The following is an 18,336-nucleotide window of genomic DNA, read 5'->3' on the forward strand; positions in this document are numbered from 1 at the left end:
AATGTGAATGTAGTATCATTTTCCTCAATTTTTTGGATCAGTCTTTTGACCCCAGTTCCATTATTACATAAATAAACAGAGACGTCTGTGTGTTTCATGGATCCAAAAGTGCTGCATATCACATGGAGGTTACTGTTCTCACTTAGAACATTCTGTGGAACCAAAATTCTAGCAGGTATAATATCTGAAAGAACAAAGTGATTTAAACACAAATGTGTAACATACAGTAAATCTATATAAAGAAAATAAAACTTAATAAAACTTTACCAGTTTGGCTTTTCACCTCATGCATCAAAATACCTTAAAAGTACACAATTAGACATGGCGTTCTACTTAATTATAATTCAATATTGACAAATACTTACTGAACAGAATAGTGAATGCATTCATTGTGCTGGTATGAGGCAAATACAATATCTGCAGCAGAATGTTCATGTCTCAATTGAAAGGAAATTGTGGTTTCAGTTTACTTGAACAAACCCACTATACATAATAATATACATCTCATATTTAAACCTGTGTATTTATGTGTGTGGTGAGTAGCACACTGTGGGGGCTAGAGTGTATACATGCATACAGTGTGAACATGCACTCTGTAGACTAAAATCAGGTTGACAAAAATTATTTAATTGAATCAACATGATTTAACGTTGAAATATTAGGTTTTGAAAATGACTATGGTCAACCAGGTCAAGCTTCCAGGAAAAGTATGCAAGTCAATGTTGTCCCAAAGAGGCATGAAAACTCAATGTGTGTGTGTGTGTGTGTGTGTGTGTGTGTGTGTGTGTGTGTGTGTGTGTGCGTGTGTGTGCGTGTGTGTGCGTGTGTGTGTGTGCGTGCGTGTGTGCGTGCGCGTGTGTGTGTGTGTCATTAGCTAAGGCTATAGTAAGGAAAGGAAAATTTATAAATGATTGTTCTTGATACAGTAGAATAAATAATACTTCATAATTATACTTTTTTCCCATATAGGCCTACTCACAAATGTTGTTTTTTTTTTCTTCAGCATTTTCTTTTTGTAGCATCTTTCATTGGTTGTTCATGAAGCTTGTGCACTTATTGCTAGATCAGTGTAAAGTCAATATGTATCATTTGGATCATTTGTTTTCATTTCTGATTATATTATAGTGTAGTAAGTGTGTATTTATGAATTTCTGTGAGAGTATAGTTCCATGTGTAATGTCTATGCTGAGGCAGACATTTGTTTATAAAGCCACCAAATATGTTTATTCCCAGAAAATGGTTTGATGACTAAAGGAAGCCAATAATCTTTCCATCATTCTCATGTTGATTATGATTCAGTATGGAGGCAAAGAGAGCTGAGTTAGCTCCACTGGGAAGGAGGGAATGTTGAAATGTATTTATTGAGACAGCACAATGTAATATAAAATATCACCAAGAATCAAGTTTAGATATATTTAATGTATTTACATGTTATTTATTTATTTATTTATTTAAAAGAAGAAATTTGTTCCACACAAAAAAATATATTGCCCCACGATTCAATCACGCATATGTTAATGTTCATAACACGTAAATAAAATTTCCCACCACAAGATGGCACTATCATCAACATTTAACAACTTATTTTTCCTAAAAAAAAAAAAAAAAAGTGCCTGAATGGAGATCTAAAATGTTCTGACACAATTTTTTCTTAAAATAAAATATATATGTCTTTAGACCATATAAAATCTCTACCACAAAGCACTTTTTTGCCTTAGGAAAAATCCAAAAATGGTACAGTGTCTGGTCTGAGTATTTTAATGTAGTCCAAATAAGTTAAATATCCTCTCCCAGCAGCAGGGGCTGTAGGAAGAGGCCAGCTGTTCCCAGAATGCACACAAGAACGAAAACCCACAAGAAGATCCTGTCGATAACCATGGCAACATATTTCCAGTCATCTTGAACCTGCAAAGGGAAAAAAGAGAACACTTGTAGCAATAGAAAAGCTGTGCAAAGTAAGTTTTATATATATATATATATATATATATATATATATATATATATATATATATATATATATATATATATATATATATATATATATATATATATATATAAAAGTATTATTATTCCAAAAGCCTTTAGAATGTCATAAAACACAATTACTGATGAAAGAGGGACTGGCTCATTTTCTTAACAAGTCAGTATGAAAATGAATGTTATTCGAAAACCTTTGTCGCACTTATTATACCACTGACATTAACATTTACACTTACCTCCTTTGCTTCATTCTGTAACCTCATATTCTCCGCTATGTATTTGACGCTTTCAATGGCCTCTCTGACCTCTGGAGAGATTGGCAATAGAGACATCAGACCCCCATCCAGAGATTCCGAGCTGGAACACTGACTTCCTGCTGTGGTCCCGGAAGGCCCACCCCCTCCGGTCAGTGCCCCCAGGCTGCCCAGTCCGGCGCTCCCACCTCCAGAGTCCACTGGTAGTTTGCTTGACCTCTGATGCCAACAAGGGTTACACCTGTCCTCACAACACAGCATCCCAGTGGCTGTACTTTTGCCTGGAGGTCCGTTGAGGTTGTTCAAATTGGATAACTCTGTGTTGTTGAGGAGTCTTTGCCGGTTCGCAAGGCTGGACACAACGCTGCACACTAGAGCTTGTGGTTTATGTTTTTTTTGCAATGTAGCAGCCGAATGAATGGCACACGATTTTGTATGCTGAATATTATCACTGGATATTGTCACCCCATCTGGATCTCTCTCCGGTCTGGTCATAAACATAATCTTGGGTAGAAGACTCAGAAAGACTGTCCGAACCCATCGTGGCATTGTATGAGTTTTGGGTGTGCGGTAGTGGACGTTTAGGACAAAAACTGTTATTACAATGGAAAGCGTGACAAAGATCATGGTGAAAAGGAGGTATTCACCAATCAAAGGAATGACTAAAGAAGTTGAAGGGATAGTTTCAGTTATAACCAATAGGAAGACAGTTAGTGACAAAAGCACCGAAATGCATAGAGTTACCTTTTCTCCACAGTCGGATGGTAAGTAGAAAACCAGGACAGTTAGGAAGGATATTAGGAGACATGGGATGATCATGTTGATAGTATAAAAAAGAGGAAGTCGCCGAATGTATAAGGAATAAGTAATGTCCGTGTATATTTCTTCACAACAGTTGTACTTGATATCATGTTTGTAGCCAGGAGCATCGATGATCATCCACTCCCCACTTTCCCAGAAGTCTTTGAGGTTAATAGTGGATCCAATGAGAACCAGGTCTATCTTGGCTTTGTCGTAAGTCCATGAGCCAAACTTCATGGTGCAATTTTGGTAGTCAAAGGGGAAGTAAGTGACATCAATCTTACAGGAGCTTTTAAAAATGGCCGGTGGGATCCAAGTTACATCACCGTTGTAGCGGAGTAGAGCTTTGGTTTTGTCATCGACCTGAAAATCTCCCACTGCACTGCAAAGAGAAAGGAAAATGAAGAAAGAATTAATCAACACTTTTATATGTTAATAATTTAGTCATTATAAAATTGATTCTCATTCATTTGTGGAACACCAAGTGGTCCTTACAAACAAGTACACCAGTGGGCTACATAAAGCAACAAGCCTTCATTGTGACTGCATTTGACAATCAACGATGTGCTTCAGAATTTTTTTAATGTGTTGAAATCTTACTTGTTGTAAAGGACTATGTCAGGTTTCCAAATCCGGTTGGAAGGAACTCTGATGAATTCTACGCCTCCAAATTCTTTCGGATTCCATCGAAGTTTGTAGTCATTCCATATCTACAAAAGGACTGCAGGTGAAAATGGCTTATGTACTTGAATACTGATGCACCAGTCAATAAGAAAAGTAGATTTGATAGAATGCATTTTAAGTGTCTCCTAGCACTTTGTAAAGCTGAGTTCATTATTCATACACTCAACAGTCACTTTGGGAATGGTAAACTACTACAGCTCCACAGACAATGGAGACACGGTGGCTAATGTTCTTTATGTATGGAGAGGGGGCAGTAGGAGTTGAATTTGGCTTATATCTTACTGTTTCAGGACACAGAATTTAAAGATTTTTTATATTTATATGTAAAAATATAAATGCAGTCAGCATTCTTGTGGGTAAATTAGTATATTGAATACAGACAGTTTACATTAATAAGCTAACTAAGATTTTACGTTGTGTTTTATGGACCTTTTAGCTGGAGTTGTGTGACCTCCATTTTATAACAAAAGATCCTCATGAGACTCATAAACCACCCACCAGAGTCGTAACATTTTTTAAACTTAATTATAGGAAAACAATAAAACGCTGCAATGTGATGCTAAATTAAAATAGCTAGTGGGGAAAATGAACCTTCTTTTTTCTATTTGATGTATCGTGCTTCTGAGAATCCGTAGCAGTTTATGAGTTATGAGACACTGAAAATAACCATTTCCACAAAGCTACTATTATAATGGAGGTAGGCTACATTTAGACTTGAGGCTTGGTATTGTACTCAAAACAAATCATGCCAGAATATGTATTAATTATATTTAAAAAATCAGTTTATGTTTGGAACTCAGGGATCAATAAATGTTTAAAAAGACTGTCTCATGAATAATGCAAGTTATCTGTCTAGCCAAGGACAATCATTTATGACAGACACTTGGATCCATACCTAACCTTGTTCAAGGTCCATTTGTACACAGCAAACTTACATGTCTCAGCCAAAGATTTGTCTCCATGATCTGATTCACCTCATCCTGAAATACAAAGAAGAAATGCATTAATTTAATTATAAAATCTTCAAATGGAACCGCTGGAAGTTATGCTTCTTTTGTACGGGAGAACAATACAAATGAGAGCTGGAGCCAGGTTGATGGTGTGAACTGAAAAATGGCATAATGCAGACTTAATACAAAAGTAAGCAGTCCATTCATTCCTAACCCTAACAATCAAAAATATCATTACTTCAATCTGTGAAATTGAAATCATAATTGTCATCAGCTATGCATATTGAAACAAGTGGCACTAGAATACACTTATGGTAAAAATAAATGAACTAAATCTTTTACCCAAGAGCCCTCTGATAAAACAAATTTTGCTTAGATGAGTTGATTTACTGATTACAAACCCTAATGTTTTCCAAATCAAAATACCACCCGGGCCCGGGAGCATGTGGAACTATTCCCTGATTGTGCAATGATAGGTGACGCTGCTCGGGCGGATGAGCTATTTTATGGCCTAGATGAGCTGATGTAGCCTGCCGTAATTGACACAGGCTGAGCACAGCCAATTGCAACTAGGTTAGAGGCATCAGGTGTGGGATGGGGAATAACAGTCATCCATCAGCGCTGTAAGCTGCAATAAGCTATTAACTGAGCAAGCAAGAATATATATTCTTGTTTGTTAGACTGGCAGATATCCAATACAAATACTGTGACATGTGCCTTTTACATGATTACAGAATTTAACACATAATTTTATATATTTAACTTTAACTAATAAACTAGAACAACTTTGTTCTTACAATATCATTGCTACAAAGGGCTAAAAGATCTCTCGAAAAATACACAAAGCCTGCTATAAGCACAACTTTCATTTATTATGGATTGTTAAGGGATAAGAAAAGTATTACCATTAATCCCTCCCTAGTGGAACAAAAAGCGCAATTTTCTTTAAAATATTTAGAAAAAAGCTACCTCAGATCTTGATATTTTACAACCCTTTGCCTGTAAGTGAGCACAGTGTCTGCCAGATATCCAGACTCCTTCATGAGTGCTTGTCTGAAGCAGTAGTGGACGATTCATGAGTGGAGGCACAACTAAGAGCAGCAATCAAAAAGCTGACATTTTCCATCTTATGCTGCACATACCGGAAGGCATCCTCTTTACTCTGGAGATGTTATAAAGCAAAGGCTATGTCAGGTGTCTCACACTGAGCAATAAAACCCTTCATTCAAAGTAAAAGGCAATAGCTCACCACTTTGACCAGCTGTGACATGGACACTTCAAACTGCACGATGACAGGGTCAGACACATTCTCCACTGGCCGGATGTATTGATTGTAGTTAGAGAATATCACAGAGAAGAGCTTATGTTCAGCATCTGAACCAGAGGTACCTGTGGGGTCAGACATGTATATTAGCAGCTGCAGTATAGCTCTAGTTACCTTGTAGACATAGAGAGCTGCATTCTGCATATAGCAACTGCTGTATCTGTAGGTCACATAGCCCTATAGAATTCTAGGGAAAGTTTAGCTTTTTATCGGTTAATTTTAAACATTTGAAACATATTCTGTGATTTCGCTTTCAAAAAAGCAAAGCAACAAGTAGGCTATTTAAAGTTTAAAGAAAGAGTTTAACTCACCCGGCTTCAGAGATGCTAAAATCAAAGAGATGGACCAAAGAAAAGTGGCAGACTTCATCGCTGAGCAGTGGACACGGCTACATGAGCCCGCAGGATGAGAGCAGTGCTCCGTGAGGCAGACAAGAGGAGAAAGTGAGAAGAGAAAGCAGCTGTTGAGACAGAGCCGGGAGGGCAGAGGCAGAGCGTGGAGAGAGAGGCCATGGTGCGCGCCACTGTGCGTGCGTGCGTGCGCACGGTACTGCAGAGCGCGTGGGAGCGCTGCGGCTGAAGTGACCATACAATGGTGTCTTGACCTAGACCTAGGGGTGGTCAACGCACTGATAGTGTATTGCTGCAGTAGTACTATGCTATGGTAAACTCATTATGTGCAAACTGAGGTAAATAGCCTAATGTTAATAGTAGTATACATAACTTTATCACCTAGGCCTACATTGCGTTTTACCCCAAAGTAAATCTTTAACTCTGCTAGGCTGCAAAGTGCTAGTCCTCTATTCGTTGCGAATTTGAAGTGAAACGTTGACATGCATTGGGAAAGTTCCTAAGTTTATGAAACAGGGAAACTGCATAGTGGTGTGGCTATTCGAGCAATACCGGCTTGTCGCCTAACTGTACCCTATAGCCACTGATAGACTTCTGGTTGAATAGGTATTAGACGTACCTCTACACCAGAGTGAGATGGTTAGTGCGTTTGTCCTTCAGCTGGATGGCCGAAGACCACGGGGTTAACATCTCCCCTACTATTGCGCCCTCATGACTAATGTGTCCTGATGAATGATTGCATTTAGCAGAGAAGCTGATTGGCGCCTTACCTGACACCCGGACCTCTCAAAGCGGCCATGGATGTGCAATTGTTCTGTTGGGATCCATAACGATTATAATCTGGCAATTATAAAGTTATTTGACTTTCAGGATATTTTGTCATTGCTACTGAGTTGTAGGTTATGGACACAGAGTCTATAGTTATAAATGAAAAAAAAAAAAAATGAAAAGATGCCTGATAAACCCTTTTTATCTCATTAAAAAGGCCTAGTTGTGGATCTCTCAATGAACCATTTTTCAGAGTGTAAACATGAATAATCCACTCTATGTTCTTATCTAAAAATTAGAAACTCAAAGAAGAAAAAGTCGATATAATCATTACCGTATGGGAGCTATCACTTCATCCAAATGAAGATTTGACAAGAGCCTGCGGTCTGCAGAATCTTTAACGAGCCCACTCAGCACTGTTTACTGAGCAGTAAGAAATGTGTAGCTTTGTAGTTAACGGATTGGGGAGCAAAGGTGTAAATGTCATTTATAATTTTGCCTTTAGCCAAAAAGGTATTTTACTTAATGGACATACATCAGAGCAAAAAAATCAATATCAATTATTTTTTTCAGACAGTAGTTCATATGCTATTATTCCCTTTACATAAAAGAGTGAGAATCTTATGAACATCGTCTCTGTTCTTAAATGTAGTCCTTTTAAAATCATTAATACTCTTTTGAGTGCTAATGTGTAAATGTGTTTTCATGTGTGCTGCATTTTCTCTTTGGCCAGGTCACCCTTAAAAAGAGATTTAGATATATATTTTTTTTCTCTCAACTGTTAAATAACGGTAAATAAATAAATAAATAAAGCTATCTTGGACAATAGAACACACAATTTTAGTTTCATTTCAAATTTTTATATATTTAATTGTCCGCTTCCATTTATGAATTACATAATGATTGCTTTGTTACACTGTTGTTTTTTGCACAATGCAGATTTATTGTAACATGGGCAATATGGGTGGTGAGCTTTTACTGATCCACAACAGAGTTCAAAATTTTCACACAAAGTTTACATTAAACTTGTGTTATGGTGTGTTTGTTTTAATTCAAACTTTACAATCTTAGAAATCTGACAAGTTTTTTTCAGATGTAACACAGTTGAACTGATTTTATGGTTTGTTAGTTTAGTCCATACTATACCAGGATCAAATATAAACAAAGAATAGATCTAAAACCTTCTAAAGTATAGCAACTGGACTGATTACAAAGTATCACCAAAGAAGTTCAAGAAGTCCCATTGTGAGAACCTTTGGTGTAATCTGGTGTAACATCTACATTGTTTATTGACGGCATTTAAGTACAATGTACTTTTCTCTTCTTGTAAATGCAACTCATCAAATACGTGGTGTCTCTGAACTGGGCTGTTGATTGGGAATGATCTGATTCTGAAAAACAGGTTGAAGAAACAGGCCAAGTGTTCCCACTACACACACAATAACAAATATCCACAGGAACAAACGGTCCACCACCATGGCTACGTATTTCCAGTCTTCAATTACCTGCCCACAAAAAAGCATAATGGTAAATAGTCACATGAGAACAGTGGATATTTAAACAAAATTTAAATCTGGCCCTTATCGGCTGTTAACTGCCAACTGGAGAATACATAATACTATATTTATTGGAGTAACAGGGAATACTCACTCTTTTCATATATTGTGTGAGTAATTTCAATAGCCTAAAAAAATATTTGTACTTACACTTTGGTCATCATCATCTCCCATCATGTGCTCAGCCACAAAGCGCACACCGTTCACTGCCTCTCGGACATCACTGGCCCAGTCAGAGGTGCTTCTCTGATGGAGGTCTTGTGCTGAAGTGAAATCACTGGGACTATAGTCTCCTTTTCTGTTAAAGCTAAGACGAAGAGATGCTGCCAGATTTTTATGTCCTGGAGTTGAAAGGGCTGAGGAGTCAGAAGGCAGCAAGATGGAGGAAGACATAGTAAATCCCGCTTTAGGTTCAACTGGACATCCTAAGCCCAAAATGGCCCTCCTGGCTCGTAGACAGCGCTGCTGACGTAGCCTCTGCCGTGCAGAGTTATTGTTTGGCCGTCTCATGAACAGTAAAGTAGGCAGTTTGACTAAAAACACAAGTTTGACCCAAGGTGGCATAGTGTGGGTGCTTGGGGACCTATGGTGTACATTAAGCACACAAACACTTGTAATAATCGAAAATGTCACCAAGACCATAGTAAACATGAGGTACTTCCCAATCAGTGGCACATCAAGTGAGGTTGGAGGGACTATTTTGGATATCAACAACAGAAAAACAGTAAGAGCAAGAAGGACTGAGATGCACAAGGTCATCTTCTCCCCACAGTCTGAAGGCAGGTAAAAGACCAGGATAGCTAAGGAGGTGATCAGCACACAGGGGATGATGAGGTTGATGGTGTAGAACAAAGGTTTTCTCTTGATGATAAAATCATATGTGAGGTCCACATAGGTGGGATCGAGAGGATTTACAGTCCGTCTGCCAGGTAGGGCCAAGATGTCCCACTCTCCACTTGGAGTAAAGTCATCCATGCTGGCCACCTCAGACTTAAGAATAAGGTCTAGTTCTGTGTGATCATATGTCCAAGATCGAAACTTAAGGGTGCAGTTTTGTTGGTCAAAAGGGAAATGCTTCACTTCAATCTTACAAGCGCTTTTGTAGATGGCTGGAGGGAGCCAGTTTATACTGCCATTGTAAAGAACTATTACATTAGTAAACACAGTTACTTCATATGTTCCATCGGCACTATAGAATGAATGAAAGGGGAAAACAACACCTTGACAAAATGCATAATTAATTAATTTTGTTCCAAATAATTATATTTATATGAACTTACTTATTATACAGAACAATATCCGGGAGCCAGATGTGTCTTGATGGAATACGCAGCTTGTCGATGCCTTCATACTTTGAAGGATCCCAGGCTAACCTGTAATCCACCCAGTGCTATGGAGACAGAGGGAGACCTAATGTTATGGTTCATTTACTCTCAATCATTTTCTGTGACATAATTAGAGAACTGCTTTGTTCCGCACTTGAGCTAGAAATTGATATGGTTTAATTCAAGGGCATTTAGTCATTTATATGCAATGTGATATTTAATGTAACAACTGGACTTACCTGGGTGAGCCATACATTTGTGGTCATAATCTGTTCCCTTTCATTCTGAAAGAACCAGTTGGAAGATGGTCATTTGTAGTCTATATTATATGCAAGTCAAAACAACAGTATGTCGAATATCCCTTTACTTCTGTAAGTACATGTAAAATTCGCTCAAGGGTCAAGAGTTGTGAAACATATTCACTCCTAAAAACTATGTTCCATTAATTTATCAGCTCAACAAATTATTATTCATCACTGAAAATTCTATTTGAAGATGAAATTCAGTCAACCTTAGTTTGCATTAAAATAGCACTTGGAAGCCTCCGTGTGGAAATTGGTCCTGGTCATTTTATTGCTTCGACATCATGTTGCTAGGACAAAATAGTCTCAAAATCCCAAGGGGTGTGACCCAAACTCATAAAGACAGATTTGAAAAAGCATCAGTGCCTTGTAGTGCAGATGGGGAGGAGCCTTCACAGTAAATCAGTGCACTGCTTCTATCACCGACTGGCTTCAGCCGCTTTATTGAGGCTTTTAATCCAAATGTGCTGAAGCTTCAGTGCAGACATGACAGAAGCATCACAGCTTCCCTCACCATATCTATCTTCATTTCATCCATTTACACCCACTCGTTTTCAGCTTACTTGTAATAAATGTGTTTTTCCTTGACCTTTTTCAGAATATGTCATGGGGTCTGTCTATTTGTTTTCTTATTTCTCACCCAGATGAACACCCCACATTTATAAAAGATAGTTGTGCATTTTACCACACTGATGAGCTGAGCCAGTGACACTTGCAGTTTGACTGTGACCCTCTCTGTCCTGTTAACAGCCGGCCGGATGAGTGGGTTGTAGCGATCCTTTCCCAGCAACCAGTTCATTAGGCGCTCCTCCGAATCAGCCCCACAGATGCCTGAAATTGCAAATTTAGATTTTTTTTTTTTCCAATTCAAAAAAACGAAAAAATAAAAAAGAACAAAAAGAATGAAATGGTGAGGCAAAACTGTTTATTTTTTGTTTTTAGGTCAGTGTACTTTCTCAACACCTAAGCTTTCACATGGAAAAATTGTCAAGCTTCACATAAAGATAACAACTTAATAGATTTTTGTGGGACATTCTCACTTTTCTCAAAATGAATTTTCTTTCTGTCATAAAGATCCCCCCTACTGACACCAAACTTTACAGTTTTGTAATTTTATCCATCTGTACTGTACAGTCATTTTCATGAACTATCAGACGTTACCCATTTTTAAGATGAATTCATTAACATTTTACCAAGAAAAAATTTTCCACCAATTTTCAGTAAGATCTAGTTTCAAATACTAAATAAGACATCCAAAATCCTCTCTGTGTTTTTGTATCTAATATGTCAACAACAACAAAAAAAATAAAATGCCTTATTTAAACACAATTTTTTTTCTTACATTTATGCGGCCTAAGTAAACTACACAAAGATCTAGTTAAGATTTTTCTTCTTCACCTGCACCTGATGCTGATGAACTTTCCCATATGACACTTAAGTGTAGCCCAGCACTGGTTACACAAAAGGAAGGCAGTTCACCTGTAATGAGCTGTACTAATTGTAATAGGAAAAAAAAAAAGTTGACATATGAAGTGAGAGAAAGGTCAGATGTGGTAATAGAAACTGAAGTAAGCCACTGTAGATGAAAAGGTTACAATTTGTAGTGCCAGGGTAGTGTGAAGCATTTCAAATTAGTGATAGTGTTCTACATTAGAGTACCCACTGCATGAACTTGAACTTTCTGACTAAACCCTTTTCAGTTTCAACTGCCTTATTTCTAATAAGAGAGGTCTGGATGAGAGCCTATAATGAAGGCTAAAGCTGATGATGAAAGAAAGAAATTATTAACTCTTACATAAATTGTGACTAACAAAACAGTTTAAATGAAACACAGTGAAGATATTGAAAGTGAATATTCCACTGTGGTGGACATCTGGGTGACACCACCAGACAGTTACAGGTCAGAGCTGGGGAAAGGTGTCCCCCTCGTATGTAGCCTTTGTTTTTAAGGTAGGTTTATTTTTTAACTGTAGAGCAAACTGTAACTGATTTAATTGTTTATTTGTTGTGGTTAATATCACACTGTGGAAAGCAATAACATATCCACCAGAATAGTTACAAATGTGAACCTTTAAACTCAAGGATAATTTCATTAGTTTCCACTATTGTTAAAGTAGCCTGGGCCTAATAATTATAGCCTAAATTAATAAGCTATCGCGAGGTTTAACGAATTAGACCTAATTGCAAAAATTGATTAAATGTGCATAAGTCGTTTGAAATGTGAGGGCAACACTTACAGTAAATTAAGGAGAAAAGGTAGGCGAGGATGGAGATAGTCCGCGTCATTTTTCCTGTACCGTCAGGTCAGGGGAACTTGTGCGAGAGACCCCACCAGAGCTGTGAGCGTTCCGCGCTCAGGCATGCCGGTCTCTCCCGGTGTCTCCGCGTTCCTTGTGTGGACAGTGGTGTCCCTCTCCGTGCTGTGCTGGTGCCTGGCTCTGTCCCTCTCCCGTGGCCGTCTGCTGCGTGCTGCCTGCCCTGCGCCCAATGAACTACCGCGTGCTCCCAGAAGTGTCCGTGTCTGACCGCGCGGCTCTGCGCGCTGAGTGAGACGACCTGGTCAAAGAGCACATGCTACTGTAGCCTATTAGCCTACACCCTGTTAAAATTTGAGCTTTTCTCACAATGGGTTCTGGCTTCATTGAGGATGCTTTTAATTGAGCTTTTCTTCTTTTGGCTACATGGAATGAAGTCAAAATACATTTTCTTTTTTGCAAAATTAGGAAGTAGGCTATAATTGTCCCACTCCACGTGTGCTAATAGCCCCTTCATTAAAATAGGCTACAGACGTCGAGGAAGCCTGTGACTTGTGACTACTTGCTGACTCAATACACTGGATTGGGTCAGTGTACTTTAGGGTGAGACAGGAAAATAAATTCTTCAGCTGAAGTGAGATTTATTTGAGGTTAGGTTCAGTCAGATGAGGAGTAGAGCAATCTGACTGGAGCAGATTTACAGTGGCCCCACTGCTTAAAGCCTCATTATAATGGGCACCAGAGGACCTGTATCAGGCATGAAGAGGAGTCCCAAGGACTCGCCTGTGTGATAAATTTTAAATCCAAAGACTTCTATTGCGGATCATTGAGAGAGGATCAATAAGGGCTGATTAGTTCCTGACCCTCTCTTGTTTTAAGAGTCAAGACAATATACATTTGCCTATTTACAGCACAAGACATGTCACAAACATGTGAAGATGCAAATGTTTTGACATTTACAATTAGCCTAAATCATATCTTATGTAGCCTAAAGCAGGAGTTTGATTCACTCAAGTGTAAAATGGTATAATAAATATCCATATAACATATGGAGCTGCTGCTCTGTTAATGTTTTCTTCATGATTCAGAGGTGACATTTACTTGCATAGACGTTACAATATACCAGTCATAACAATATAAGCAACAGAGGCATAAATAATATGTTGCTTTATTTTGAATGCTTCGAAACTTGATAAACACAGAACAATACATTTTCATTTCATAATTCATGTAATGCGTTTTATGTGTTTATAGCACACACAGTTAAAACCAATTAAATTAGATTTTGGAGACTATATCTGAAGTAATGGGGCTTCGGGGAGGATGCATTAAGCCATTTGTAATGTTAGAAATAAAAGCTTTCTATGTATTTAGTTTTCTAGCTTTCTATCCTCCTGTGAATATCTAGATGATGTGCAATGTAAGGTTAACGTGGAACTAAATACTAAATACACTTCAAAACTTAGATTAGTACAAACCTAGGTTTAGGTTACGCCTGAAGTTTGTGCTGCCTTCAGTTCGAACTTAGATTTACACTGCAATTTCCAGTAGTTGGTGTCATCACTAAAGACTGTCTTGAGTACAAACATCTGTCAGCAGGGGTGGAGTTTGAAGTGTGGATACCTGTCAGACCAATCACACTGCTCCGTATACCTAGACCCAGCCCCTCCTCTTCTCTCACTCTCCCTTTTAGTCCTTCACGTACTGCCCAGTTTAGCCTCTATTTGAAATGTGGTTGTGGACAGTGTGTGGGTATTTAGATGCACTTGAATATCAGTAACATCTTATTTGACAAATAACATGTCTGTAATGTTAAGAAGACATAATACAAAAAGGAAATCAAGTAAAAACAGATAGTAGGTCTATACTTTTTCTTCAGAGGTGCACTGGGCAATTAGGATCTCAGAGGGGCACCCTCTGAGCCACACGAGGTGAACTGAAGATGTGTTGACACATGGAGTGACATGCTGTTTTTTTGGCACGACAGGCAAACGTGATGGAAGAGAAATTGCTAATCAAAGAATTGCTGCTGTTGCAGTGCCATGTTGCACCACTGCAATCTCACACTGCGAAGGATATATATCAAGAAGGCAGTTCATTACCCGAAGTGCTTGGCTCCTGTGCCACAGAGTTTCAGTTCCATGTGAAGATATTGATTCATCAGCAGCCATTGGTTGCAGAAGACCATCATGGTCATAGCTGAGGTGGGCTTTATTTAGCTCTGTGGTTATACTCACATACGGTTACCTCACAATTGTTTACTTAGAGCAGAGATACAATCAGTGTGTTTAACTTACGGGTGGGTGAGAAAGAAAAAAAATTATATCACCCAGCCCTAAGTTTATACACACACACACACACATTGAATATATATATATATATATATATATATATATATATATATATATATATATATATATATACAATGAGAAAGTTTAAAAGAAACTGCAGATATTGTATTCTCTGTTCATCATGTCTCTTAATTTCATTCACCTAAAGAAACAAATGAAGAGTCAAGCCTTAGGTGGACACCTGCAGATAGAGCAGGACCTGGTGTGACATCCTGAATGCTCTCTGCAGTGTCATATTTTACTGCACCAGTTGTGCATTAAACCACACCTGTCTCACAGCCTTACAAATCCTAGTGGGATCGATTGGTCTGCATGCCTGTGCCCTCCAGATCTCTTATTTAGATTTAGGTGATTGTCCAGCATCCTTGGTATTTTATCAATCAAAGCCTTCCACGTTAATGGTAGAATGATAAACATGGGTTTTTAATTGTATTTAATGTAGGCCTAACTGATGAACAATAAGTGCCAATCCAAAGCAGTCCTCCAGTAGTGTCTCAAGTGTCCCACAGTTCCAGTTAGCAAACACTATTGATCTCATTTGTGTCTGTGACACATTTTGCTTTGGCACTATGTTACTGACATGCAGCCTGCAATCACAGCTGACTGGAATCAATTCTTTCTGCCCTAGATGAGATCTTAATGTGCTTAGAAAGGTGTGTCTAAGAGCTCTGAAACAATGGTCTAATCGAAGCCAGGCCACGTGAACTGTGTCTATCTGTAAATCTCTTCCTGTTGGGTGAGTTGAACAGGAGGCAGTGGGAGAGCAACTGTTTACTATTCATAACACCTAATTTATATATCTTTAAATGTTTACAGGAAGCACAGAGACACTTGTGTGTGGCATTAGGCCATAAAGTACAGTAGAGACATAAAGAGGTTATTGCCTGAGGGAAAATGTAGACTGAACCGCAGTTTCTGAAGCTTGTTACAACTGCATCTAGTTATAACGAGCTATTCCACAATGCAAAAGATTCTGGCTTAGGATATTTGGCGGTGGACACTGACTGAGTATACTGACCATGCAACTCTGCTAGTATTAGAGTTTGGAAGTTAAATATCTCTCCTGGGGCTCACATAGGCACAGAGTTGTAAATGCCAATCAATGACTGGGCAGTGGACATAGAAATGACCAATATTCATTATGATTAGTTCATTTTGTGGGCTCTATATATGCATGTGTGGTCTCCAAAACAGGCCTTCAGAAATATTATCAGTGAATGAGACAATATAATTTCCAACAAAGCTTACTAAAATGTATTTGTGTTTTGGAAAGACACAAACTAGTAGCATGACATAATAGCTACTATATGTATGGGCTTGACCTGCAAATGACTGGAGAGGAACATAGGACATAGTAGATACCCTAGGTTAATGATGTCTGTATGTTTGTCTGGGATGATATGATTCAATTGGGTTTCTGTATTACGGTCAGATCAGCTCTCTGGGGACAGAGGATGCAGAATATGAAACCTATCAGTCATTAACTGCACTCCAGAGAGCAGGGGGACCTCATCATGACACATGGCTCATCCTAGGGGTGGCTCCCACATGCTGAAGTGACTGATTACAGCCTGTATGTCTGGACTTGCTGTTAATGATGCAAGGAAAAAATAATCAACCAACCACAGGCAGCGTGGTTGGTTGTTACTCCAAAATAAGTGAAACAGATTGGATAGAAAGCAATCATCCACATGCAAATGTATCCATCTATCAATTAATCAGTAACAACAAAGTGGCAGATTGGAATCCAATTTCAAGTAAGTTTTCTGTCTTGTTTCCTATAATTAATTTGACATCTATTTCATTACATTGTGAAATTGTCCAGTATAAAAAAGTCCATACGTGATCACCACATATTAGTCTGATAACATGAATGTAGATTATCGGTGTGTTTAATCTATCCTTTTTTTTTTTCCCTCCAATATGGTGCATTATTATCAACATAAGTTGAAAAATGCATGTTGTCAGGTTCATGCCCCACCTCTGCTGCTGTTATCCTGGTGAGCACTGCTGACAGTTGTGTTGAGGCCGCAGGTAGAGGTAAATTGGATTGGCCATTGTACACAGTGTTCCAGATGGCATGTTACTCCCTCTGAGACCCTGTCCCTTTTAAAGTCTATCTGTGATCCCACATGCAGGTGGAAAAAGTTGTCGGCCACTTACAGCGTTCTGCTACAGCACCATATGTTCAGGGTTTGTTGCATTGTAATTCCTCTTTCATCAAACCTCCAAAGACTAAAAAAAACAGTAGGCTTAGGACCTGGCCAGGCCAAGTTAGACACAGACTAAGTGAACTTTTTAGTACATCTGTTATGGTGTTACAGATATTTCAGCTGGTGGCAGACCCACGCCAAACAAATTACAATGCAAGGTGTATTCTGACACCGGAATAAGAACAAACCTTTAATTTATTATTTTTCTTACCTTATTATTCACTCCCCACATGCATGACTTTGGTGCCTGCTCATCACTGGTTTTCCCTTCAGCCTTTTATTTGTTAGACTTGTTTGTTTTGTTAATTTTAAACTCCAATATTGATCCTAAATAGCTTAATAGCAACAAGCCCAATGATTTCTTATTCAAAAATGCAGAACTGATTTTGACTTTTTGAACCCAGAGCCTGATTTTTTTTTTGCAATTGCAATAAAGTACAAAGCACTGGGTGGAAAAAGGGGTAGGTGACTGGTGCCTCAAATGCAGGAGAATACAGGATTTCTCAAACATGCATGAATGCATTGAGATACAATTCTGAATAGGCTATGATGATGGAAAAAAAAATTATAACATGATCACAAGCTCACTGGATTTTATATTACCTTTAAAGAATAACAAAACAGAAACAGCATATATAATTATACACCTTTATGTGTGTATGTATGTATGTTTTTATGTATGTATAATCTTTCTATAGCCAGTCTAATTCTATAGCCAGTCCAGCAGGTCTTGGTTATGATTTAGATTATATTTGTCCTCTTAGCTAATTGATTTAAGCTGGCCTCCTTCCCCCAATTGTCAGTGTGTCAGTGTCTTTCTCTCGGCCTGTAAACATTAGCATTACGAACGGATAGATTGGCAGTGGTGCACTCATTTGCAAAGACCTTTACACTGCTGCTTTTTGCCTCTCATCAGAGCAGCAATGCCCCACAAAGTAAATAGAGTTTGGCTCCAATGTGATTAGGCTGGAGATGACTTGGTTAGAGTGCATGAAGAACAGCAGATCCCACAGCACAGAGATGTTCCACAGATAACCTTTATGGAATTAGATTGGCACAAAAATATCCATTACACTATGCCACTCCCAAAAAGTATGATGAAATAAAACACAGAAGGAAATGCAGTAATTGTATGTACATGCATGTTGTTGACAATTATTATAACATCATATTCCAGAATATGGCATGCACTTAAGTACATATCGAACATTATATATATTTCA

The 18,336-nt window shown here is 38.3% G+C and overlaps 2 protein-coding genes across 2 annotated transcripts; both read right to left on the minus strand.

Moving 5' to 3' along the window:
* Positions 1-1,776: 1,776 nt before the first annotated feature.
* On the minus strand, positions 1,777-6,092 carry chrna3 (cholinergic receptor, nicotinic, alpha 3). The gene is made up of 5 exons (XM_020941356.2): positions 5,919-6,092; positions 4,655-4,699; positions 3,636-3,745; positions 2,217-3,417; positions 1,777-1,905 (listed from the first exon to the last, which is right to left on the minus strand). The coding sequence occupies exons 1-5, from the start codon at positions 6,072-6,074 to the stop codon at positions 1,777-1,779; spliced, it is 1,641 nt and encodes a 546-aa protein (XP_020797015.2). The 5' UTR covers positions 6,075-6,092.
* A 2,316-nt stretch (positions 6,093-8,408) lies between these two features.
* On the minus strand, positions 8,409-12,587 carry chrnb4 (cholinergic receptor, nicotinic, beta 4 (neuronal)). The gene is made up of 7 exons (XM_055154501.1): positions 12,532-12,587; positions 10,980-11,125; positions 10,232-10,276; positions 9,948-10,057; positions 8,982-9,856; positions 8,818-8,930; positions 8,409-8,616 (listed from the first exon to the last, which is right to left on the minus strand). The coding sequence occupies exons 1-7, from the start codon at positions 12,578-12,580 to the stop codon at positions 8,452-8,454; spliced, it is 1,503 nt and encodes a 500-aa protein (XP_055010476.1). The 5' UTR covers positions 12,581-12,587; the 3' UTR covers positions 8,409-8,451.
* Between the last annotated feature and the right edge of the window lie 5,749 nt (positions 12,588-18,336).

The sequence above is a fragment of the Boleophthalmus pectinirostris genome, unplaced genomic scaffold (assembly GCF_026225935.1).
Source record: "Boleophthalmus pectinirostris isolate CB_2022bp ecotype Guang Dong unplaced genomic scaffold, ASM2622593v1 HiC_scaffold_19, whole genome shotgun sequence".
In the NCBI taxonomy this organism is placed as follows: domain Eukaryota; kingdom Metazoa; phylum Chordata; class Actinopteri; order Gobiiformes; family Gobiidae; genus Boleophthalmus; species Boleophthalmus pectinirostris.